This window comes from Heterodontus francisci, chromosome 1 (genome assembly GCF_036365525.1).
Source record: "Heterodontus francisci isolate sHetFra1 chromosome 1, sHetFra1.hap1, whole genome shotgun sequence".
NCBI classification, from domain to species: Eukaryota; Metazoa; Chordata; class Chondrichthyes; order Heterodontiformes; family Heterodontidae; genus Heterodontus; species Heterodontus francisci.
The window spans coordinates 134164253-134174994 of NC_090371.1; the positions used below are offsets into that span (position 1 = coordinate 134164253).

Sequence of the window (10742 nt, forward strand, 5' to 3'; positions counted from 1 at the left end):
TTCAAGTTAACTCTTTGTGGTTCTGTTATGCTCCTGTTTTCTTCCCTCCCTTTCACAGTCACTGACCATAGAAGTACCCTCTTACAAGCAGATATATAACACTATGTCAGTCATTTCTGACCTGGGCAGGCGCAGGGGAAATCTGCCAATGGCTGAGGTGGATGAAACAACATTTGTTGTTTTTTGTTTGTGCAAATGTATATAGCCAGCAGTTTGGCTGAAAACTGGTGAGACTAATCACAAGTATTGACAAGTGAGGGGGATCATTCACTGCCATTGAGAAATGAGCCCATCATATTGAGGAAGGTGTAAGCATCATAATTATTGCAGTTTTAGGAGATCCCTGCTTTGAACTTTTCGTACCTCACAATCTTTTATCTCACGGTTTAGCAATTTGCATTTGACTTTTTTAAAGGAATGAAATTTTAGCATGATTATGAAAGCTAGATTAAGGACAGCTGTTCCTGATCATTTTCAGATGTTATTTTTCATCATGTGTTAACTAGATCTTAATATAAAGAAATGTCAGCAAATTTGAAGCATTACAGGAAACTCTTTGGACATCAAAACATGCAAACTTTTAAATGAATTATGAATTCATCCTGCCATTCAATTTTCATGTCTATTAATTTTCAGGAAAAAAAATAGAATTTATTTCTCTAAGCTTCAATCTTTCTTCCCTGAATAAATGCCATCTGCTTCTGTTTTGCCTGCTGGGGGAGGGTGTTTATAATTATTGATGATATAATGACAATAAACACAAGATGCATCATAAAACATTGTTATAATTTAATGAGTTATTATACATGATATGCCACTTTATATTTTTATAGACGGTTATGCCTTCTCCCAAGATGAGAATGGCATTGTGTCCCAGTCTGAAGTGGTCAGGGCCTATGACACCACCAAACAAAGACAAGATGACTGGTAAACACCGATGCAGGAACATGGATTGCAAACAAGTACTTTAAATAAGAATGGGACATCAGACTTCAAAAGCTGGGATATCTAAGTATGAAAAATGTTGTTGTAAACATCTTGCAAAGGCATGGATAGGTTGGTTGTTGTATGTTTTCTGAAGGAGGAAAGTGCAAATCACTTTTGTTGTGTATTAAATAGACACAATCACTGTGCAGATCTACATTAGTATAAACTCACTAAGAATACCAACATAGTACAATACTCATGAACAACTGGATTGGGAGGACTTGAAATTTGTCACTGTATACTTGATGGGCTGTCTTTTGACATGATTGTTTTAAAAAGTCAGATATATAAACATGAGTGGTATTTTCATCAGTATGAGCATTAATTTAATGTCTTTATGGCAGATGTGTATTACAGTTGAGTGCTACTTCCTAAATTTTCTTGCTCATTATAGATTATAATGTATACAAATTAAACCTTCATATAACTGTTTTTTTGATAGGTTTGTTGCTGATTTTTTTTAATTTTGGTGTTTTGTTGCTATTGCTCCAAAAGATTCTTTTGGAGTATAATCTTTTATTATTATCTCATGGGTTCCTCATTTTGAATGATTCAGGAAGAAATATTTACTCCAATAGCCCAAAGTGAAACACCAATGTTGTGAAGGTGTACCTATATAAATCTAGCATAACAATCCTTGAATATATTTGTACGTTCAAGTCACTGAAAAAATGCAAAGTGAATAGAAAACTGTTCAAAATGCTAAAATATATTTTATTAATACCGTATTAAACATGATGCTGGTGGTGCTCTTCCAGTTGCCAAATCTTCTATTTGCCAAAATGTGTGAGCCTTATTCAACAGTTATGTAATCACTTCAGTTGACAGAATTTGACATCAGCCCTATTCTCCAGTGTATTGTCAAAGGAATGAAGCAAATTTCAAGTCTTGTTTGTAATTTTCCTGCTTTACTCTTTCTGAAGTGCGATTTACACATGCAATGAATGGTTAAAAGATATGATTCCTGCTTTCTTGGCACTTGCTTCTGAACGTTTGTCTTTCTCAAGCTACAGCCTTGGATATGCTTTTCTCTTTGCCTAATATTCAATTAATTTTCAGAGTGAAGCAGTGTTGTGTCTTTTCTGTGACTGGCTACATGTCCTAGTGTATATGCTTGTTCAACTAGTGACTTTTTAATAGATTTAATATTCCACAAACATTGTTTCAGTATTTTTAAATTTCCAAAATAGCAGTGCTTTACACTGCTTTCCATCTCAAATGAGACAATGAATGCAGGGAGTGTGATTCTGGTATAAAGTAATACTTTTATATAGGTCAAGTAACTCCTGTAAGATTGAAGATATCCTTATTTTACTAGTTCCTTCTTGCCCAATGAAATAGTCAATTATATTGAAGGTTTTCCCCTCATTGCGTGCACATTTTTCTAAAATGTGCCTAAAACCTGCTGTGATTTTTTTTTTAAATAAAGATTTAGAAAAGATGCTGTCATTTTTTTGTTACTGGCTACCATCTCTAATAGGGTCCTATTTGACATTAACTTCATCTGGACTATTTAATTCCATGTGTGGATATGCCAATTCATGGCACTTTTAATTCCAATCTTTTTTCTGGTGAATGTAAAGCTAAGATTTGTTTGTTTCTACAAGCTGATCTTTGCAGGATTCATTTAGCAGTACTGGTGAATCATGGCAAACAGATTGCTTTCACATTATTCCTAAACAGCTGTCATTTTTACAAAGTCAATCATTTCCTTCCTGATACAAGTTGAATTAAATTTACTTTACCTGTATTGAATGTGTAATTCTTTGGCTGTAATACTTTATGCAGAGCTGACAGCAGTAACCTGGATGTAATCTGTATGTAGTTCCTCAAGTTTTGACTTCATAGAGGAACATCCTTTATTATCTATTCACATGCATTGATGTGTGTATTTTGTTTTAAATGACCTAGGCTGCAAAACATAATGCATATTCTTAAAAAAATATTCATCAGCATTCCATTCAAAACTGGTGAATCTTTGTTTATGTGCCGTTTCTGTAACTAATGTAAGGTTATTTTAATGTTAGTTTTATCATTGATCATTTGCCAGAGAACATCTAGATTTGACTATTAATATTGGCTATGAAATTAGATTTCAGCCAACAGTGCGATACAAGGCACGAACAGTGGAACAAGTGCATACATGTGATTACAACATGCAGCACAATTTGCAAGATGCCATCCTCTAAAAGTAACTTAATAGTAAACTTTGCTACTACTGCAATTCCTGACAATTTGCAGCAAACCAATGTTGCAGAATATGACACAAATTCAAAAGTAGTAGCAAAAGTAAAATACAACTTAAAAATGCACAAATGTTTTGAGAATAAAATCCAGTTACTTTCATCCCTTGATTCGCAGCTCGCTGTGTCCATATGCTCATTCTCTGTGCCACATGTTCTGTGTTTGACATTCATTCAAGGATTTTGACAAAGATGCAAGTTTCAAAGTATGTGATTACTTTGTGGTGTCTTTTAATAAATGATAACTGTCATCTTCCTCCACTATGAGAGATTCACTGTGCAGTGTGTTTAATTGTCCTGTCTGTATTTTTGTCTAACTGCATGAGGTCAAGTGTTACATGTACATTGTTCATGCATGACTAATTTTCTGATCTTGCTATATGCCTAGTGCAAGATTAGAGACAAATGATTCAGATTAATGAAAGGTAAACACCATGCAGTAGATTTCAGTGAACAAGGTAATTGTTTGTTTCCTGTCCAGTTACTGAGTGTGTCCTCGATTTTGGAACAAAAATCTTTGTCAGTATAAACTGATTAACGGCTTTAAATTATTTTGAGTGTTTGGCATTCACAGTAACATGTTAGTATCCATTTGGTTCTGCAAAAGGTTGTACTCAAATAGGCTATGGAATGTGTACTTTGTTCTACTTAATCTTAAGACTACACAATAAAAACATGAAAATTTTGATATATTTTAAATAAATTGAGCGTGACTGCTTCAAAAATAAGAAGTAAAGTTTCAAAAAGAATTTGCCTTGACTGGTTTGTTCAGTGTGACACCAAAGTGAGTTTTAATGCATGTTTACTACATTAGTATTAAGTAAACAAAGTTCGCCTTCCATTGTTGCCAGTCTTGCATAGTATGTTAAAATCAGTCAAATTTAACAGTGGAATTTGGCTTGAATGTTGTGAAGATGAAACGTATTCTGTATATTGGGTCAGGATTTTTCTGCCAGACGTCCAGAACATTGATTAAATTTCTCTGTAGTTTGGTTTTGCACTGCATGAATGGTGACCTTCAAATTCATCTTCATTGTATTTCTCAGGTTTAGTTTTAACTTACAGTAAGGAAATGCACTGTTTTATATTTTGTTGTAAGTCTTCAGTACTGTATTTTTTTATTTTACTTGCCATTGACCTTTGTGAATTGCATGGTAGCAATTGCAACCCTTAAATGTTCTGTCTTTTGATTGTCATAAGGATCACATAATAAAACTAAATTTACAAACCTTGACCATTCATGTGTTCCTGTTTTATTTTAGCATGTGTGCAGCCATTTTAAAAAGTTATCAGGTAAGAATCACAAAAACAAATTATATTAAGTTGGAGTATTGCATGCAATTCCCGACACCCAATAATGAGGATATTCAAGCATTGGAAAAGTAGTAAAGAAAAGCTTGAACTTTTTCCACTGGATAGTTAAAAGAGGATCAAATAGAGATTTTCAAAATTCTGAAATGTTTGCACTGGTTAGTGAATTGGAGGCTTAGCTGAGAATATGCATGTTTCTATCAATAAATTCAGAGATCAAGGCTGGAAAAATCATTGAATTAATAAGTAGCAACTGCTATCTGTTGTCGAATGCCACCTTATCTGTTGTGTGCTAAAGAACCTAAAGGGCCAGATTTTGCAGTCGTGGGCAAGCAAATGGCTGCCGGACAGCTGCTCATTCCACTTGCATTTGCCCATAAACTTTCTATGACCTTGTGCACTGGAAGGTTCAATCAGCCAACTATCGAAAAGTGCGATGCCCTTTACAGTGCATCTGGGAGCCGTATGAATGAGGCAAGCAACTATGTATCTCCTTAGGCGGCACAATGGCGCAGTGGTTAGCACCGCAGCCTCACAGCTCCAGCGACCCGGGTTCAATTCTGGGTGCTGCCTGTGTGGAATTCGCAGTGTCTGCGTGGGTTTTCTCCGGGTGCTCCGGTTTCCTCCCACAAGCCAAAAGACTTGCAGGTTGGTAGGTAAATTGGCCATTATAAATTGCCACTAGTATAGGTAGGTGGTAGGGAAATATAGGGACAGGTGGGGATATGGTAGGAAAATGGGATTAGTGTAGGATTAGTATAAATGGGTGGTTGATGGTCGGCACAGACTCGGTGGGCTGAAGGGCCTGTTTCAGTGCTGTATCTCTAAACTAAACTTAACCAATCAATTCAAAGAATTGTTAATGAGCAGCACAGAGTCTGACCAGGAAATATTAGTTACAATATTTAATTCAATGTCAAATCAGTACAGAAAGCAAAATATAAAGAGACATTGGATAGAGACAAAAAGGAAAAATAATTCCAAGGTTTTTAAAAAAAATTTCCAACAATTATTAAAATTTGAAGGAATGAAACTCCAAACCTATTAAAGTTCATTTTCAGTGCTGTTGTGGTTTAGCAGTAATTAAGACTTAACACACTATTAAAAAGGTATCTTACACTGCAGTGGACAAGCCCTAACCTTTCTCTCGAGTTTTTTGTGCATCTATCTGATAAGTACAGCAACTTCACACTCTTCCATATATTTCAATGGTGAGTCTCTCTGCAACATACCGTTATCATGCAGCTTCTGGAGGAGCAGGGCATCCTGGAAAGCAACTTGCTGATTTAAGCAGTTTACTGCGTTCGTGTGGTCACTGGCAGTTGTTGTCTGATTTACATGTTAATGGTAAGTGCTGTTAGCCTAACCATTATTTCTATTGCAAAATATGGCCCAGGATAAAATTATTTATATTTTAAACATTACAATTTTTATATTTACTTTCTCCTCTTTCCTCTCTCAATCCAATCTTTTTATTTCTGTATGTACCTGATTTGACATTAAATTCATCAATTTTAAATTATACTTCCTTTTTCAGATTTTGCATTGTTACTTTCAGAATTCATAAATGTGATTGATTAAGAAGATGCCAAGTTGTTTGTGCTGTTCAGTCAGAACCCCAGATGCCTTGTATATTTTGTTTTATTCATTCATGGGAAGTGGACATCGCTGGCCAGGCCAGCATTTATTGCCCATCCCTAATTGCCCTGAGAAGGTGGTGGTGAGCTGCCTTCCTGAAACTCTGCAGCCCATGTGAGGTAGGCATACCCACAGTGCTGTTAGGAAGGGAGTTCCAGGATTTTGACCCAGCGACAGTGAAGGAACGGCGATATAGTTCCAAGTCAGGATGGTGTGTGACTTGAAGGGAAACGTGCAGGTGGTGGTGTTCCCATGTATTTGCTGCCCTTGTCCTTCTAGTTGGTAGATGTCATGGGTTTGGAAGGTGCTGTCTAAGGAGCCTTGGTGCATTGTTGTGGTGCATCTTGTAGATGGTACACACTGTTGCCACTGTGCGTCGGGGTTCGAGGGAGTGAATGTTTGTAGATGGGGTGTCAATCAAGCGGGCTGCTTTGTCCTGGATGGTGTCGAGCTTTTTGAGTGTTGGAGCTGCACCCATCCAGGCAAGTGGAGAGTATTCCATCACACTCCTGACTTGTGCCTTGTAGATAGTGGACAGGCTTTGGGGAGTCAGGAGGTGAGTTACTCGCCAGAGGATTCCTAGCCTCTGACCTGCTCTTGTAGCCACGGTATTTATATGGCTACTACAGTTCAGTTTCTGGTCAATGGTAGCCCCTAGGATGTTGTTAGTGGGGGATTCAGCGATGGAAATGCCATTGAATGTCAAGGGGAGATAGTTAGATTCTCTCTTGTTGGAGATGGTCATTGCCTGGCACTTAAGTGGCAAGTAACATTCGCGCCACACATCAGCCCAAGCCTGGATATTATCCAAGTCTTACTGCATTTCTACACGGACTGCTTCAGTATCTGAGGAGTCACGAATGGTGCTGAACATTGTGCAATCATCAGTGAACATCCCCACTTCTGACCTTATGATTGAAGGAAGGTCATTGATGAAGCAGCTGAAGATGGTTGGGCCTAGGGCACTACCCTGAGGAACTCCTGCAGAGATGTCCTGGAGCTCAGATGATTGACCTCCAACAACCACAACCATCTTCCTTTGCGCTAGGTATGACTCCAGCCAGCAAAGATTTTCCCCCCTGATTCCCATTAACTCCAGTTTTGCTAGGGCTCCTTGATGCCATACTCGGTCACATGCTGCCTTGATGTCAAGGGCAGTTACTCTCACCTCACCTCTTGAGTTCAGCTCTTTTGTCCATGTTTGAACCAAGGCTGTAATGAGGTCAGGAGCTGAGTGGCCCTGGTGGAACCCAAACTGACCGTCACTGAGCAGGTTATTGCAAAGCAAGTGCCGCTTGATGGCACTGTTAACACCTTCCATCACTTTACTGATGATTGAGAGTAGGCTGATGGGGCGGTAATTGGCCGGGTTGGACTTGTCCTGCTTTTTGTGTACAGGACATATCTGGACAATTTTCCACATCGCTCTGTCTATCACATGCTGCTTACGTAGTTTGACACGCAGATAGTCCTGCATTGTAGCTTCACCAGGTTGACACCTTATTTTGAGGTATGCCTGGTGCTGCTCCTGACATTCCCTCCTGCACTCTTCATTGAACCAGGGTTGGTCTCCTGGCTTGATAGTAATGGTAGAGTGGTAGAGTACCAGGAGGTTGCAGATTGTGGTTGAGTACAATTCTGCTGCTGATGATGGCCCACAACGCCTCATGGATGCCCAGTTTTGCATTGCTAGATCTGTTCGAAATCTATCCCATTTAACACGGTGGTAGTGCCACGCAACACGAAGGAGGGTATCCTCAATGTGAAGGCGGGACTTCGTCTCCACAAGGACTGTGCGGTGGTCACTCCTACCAATACTATCATGGACAGATGCATCTGCGGCAGGCAGATTGGTGAGGATGAGGTCAAGTATGCTTTCCCCTCTTGTTGGTTCCCTCACCACCTGCCGCATACCCAGTCTAGCAGATATGTCCTTTAGGACTCTGCCAGCTCAGACAGCAGTGGTGCTACTGAGCCACTCTTGGTGATGGACATTGAAGTCCCCCACCCAGAGTACATTCTGTGCCCTTGCCACCCTCAGTGCTTCCTCCAAGTGCTGTTCAACATGGAGGAGTACTGAGTCATCAGCTGAGGGAGGGCGGTAGTTGGTAATCAGCAGGCGGTTTCCTTGTCCATGTTTGACCTGATGCCATGAGACTTGATGGGGTCCAGAGTTGATGTTGAGAACTCCCAGGGCAACTCCCTCCCTACTGTATACCACTGTGCCACCACCTCTGCTGGGTCTGGTGATGGCAGTGTCTGGGACATTGTCAGGTATGATTCCATGAGTATGACTATGTCATGACTATGAAATGGTGCCATGCTGTTTCCATCTTGCCCTTCCAGAGCAAAATATTAAACAGACAGAGCCAAGTCTAATTAACAGGTGCTGTTTGTTGGCCTGCCACAGCAATTTTTGGGCCCAAATTGAGGTTGCGATGACATTGAAAAACATATTGGGTGTAGCTTTCATTGTTCGGCATCATCTCCGTTTCTCCAGGTATTACTGCATTTTAACACATTTCATGTTTCATTGCCCTTCAAATAGCTTCTGAACTTCCCTTGCCAGCCACGCCTGTTTCCAAACTTGGACAACAATTCATCAGTGCTCCATGCCAACTTCACTCTGTCAACTTTATCCCACCACAGGACCTCTGACTTTAAATCTGGACTCGTTCCTATTGTATTTTCTCTTTTTCCCCCATTTGCTACCATGATATATTGATATATGTATCATAACAATTGCTACGTAACCAGGCCTATGTAACTTGATGTTTTCCTGTGTCTATTCATGTGCACATGTTGGCTGCCACTCCAGACCTGAGTCCATCACTTCTATTTCCACTTTTTTTTTTCCGACCCTCTTTTATTTCTTTTGTCTTTATCCCTCCTAGGCCCCTCTCTGTGGCTTAGTTGTGAGCACTCTTGCCCCTGAGTCAGAAGGTTGTGGGTTCAAATCCCACTTCAGGGACTTGAGCACACAAATCTAGGCTGTCACTCCAGTGCAGTATTGAGGGAGTGCTTCACTGTTGGTGATGCTGTCTTTCAGATGAGACATTAAACTGAGATCCTATCTGGTCTCGTAAAAGATCCCATGGCACTATTTAAAAGAAGAGCAAGGGCATTATGCCCGGTGTCCTGGCCAATATTTATCCCCCAATCAATGTTATGAAAACAGTTTATCTGATCATTATCACATTGCTGTATGTGTGGTCTTGCTCTGCACAAACTGCTGCTATGTTTCCTACAATACAACAGTGGCTACACTTCAAAAGACTTCATTGGCTGTAAAGTACTTAGGGACATCCTGAAGTCATGAATGATGCTATATAAATTATGTATTTTTTATCTTGTCGTTATGCTTCCTTGCATTCCTCTGCTCTCAGGTACTCTGCCCTCCTAAGTCCCTATCCTAACCCTTCAATATTCCTTGATCTTTCTCCTCGCCTGCTACCATCCCAGGATTGACTCCCTGCAAAATAGGCCTAAAGCTTCCTTCTCTGCCTCTCTTGGCATCCTCCAAAGGGCTCATTGAGGCACTTGCTGCTGCTTCTCTATGAGCAGCCACTGAACTACCCCATTCTACTCTCCCATTGACCTTCTGGTCCAGCATGCCCACTGTTCTAATGTTTCTGTTCTCCTCCCTGTCTTACACCTCCCAGTGCTAACCCTGTGACACTGCCAGGGGATCAGCCATCATCGCCCCTCTCTGCATATCCCTCCAGATGTCCATTCACTTGTCAACAAGGTCCTTGTCATCCATGAGCTCCTTGTGGATGATTGTATTGACATTATAGCCTTGAAAACATGGTTGAGCAGTGATGGCACCTTCCCTGCCTGGCTATACCCTTCACCACTTACTTCACCTAGACTGTGGCTGTGTGGCTCTTATCAGTAGATCACACCTTGGTCTGCCTTCCGACTCCTCTGACACTTTCTCCTCCTTTCAGCATCTCACCTTGTGCCACTACTCTCACCTCTCATTTAAAACCCTCCTTTTCACCCAAATACCATAAAAATGTTCTCACTGAGCAACTTCTCATTCTTGGTGATTTCAACGTCCATCTCAATTCATTACACCCTTTCTCCTCTGAGCTCACTGCCATCCTATTCTCCCTTAATCCTTCCCTCTGTATAAACTCCCCAAACCATATTCACAACCAAACCCTTGACCTTGCCATCTCACGTGGTCTCACTGCTCCAATCGTGTCACTCTCAGATACGGCCACCTCTGATTATTTCTTTGTGTCACTCTCAACGAACATCCCCTTTTCCCTCTCAATCCTACTTCCTTATGTGTCAACCCCTGTTTTTTTTATAAATTTCTTACAACTGCACTTTCAAAATCCCAGCTGCCTAGCCTCTGATCCTCCATTGACCACAACAATTCTACAGCTATGAATCTACTCAATCAGACTATCACTCCCACCTTCAATGCCCTAGTCCTAATCAAAACCATTACTTTCTCTCACCTTGGCCATTCCCCTGGTCAAGCCTTCAACTCCCCTCCCTTAAATCCAAGGGATGCAAACTTGAACAGATATGTTGGTTGAGTCATTCACT

The 10742-nt window shown here is 40.3% G+C and overlaps 1 protein-coding gene across 4 annotated transcripts in view; it reads left to right on the forward strand.

Moving 5' to 3' along the window:
* Positions 1-4464, forward strand: part of atp8a1 (ATPase phospholipid transporting 8A1) — a 522190-nt gene extending 517726 nt beyond the window's left edge. For all 4 annotated transcript variants that reach the window (XM_068036156.1, XM_068036147.1, XM_068036163.1 and 1 more), the window contains one exon: positions 834-4464. In XM_068036156.1, the coding sequence (XP_067892257.1) occupies positions 834-931 (98 nt within the window). In that variant the 3' untranslated portion in view covers positions 932-4464. The remainder of the gene's footprint in view (positions 1-833) is intronic.
* Positions 4465-10742: the final 6278 nt, after the last annotated feature.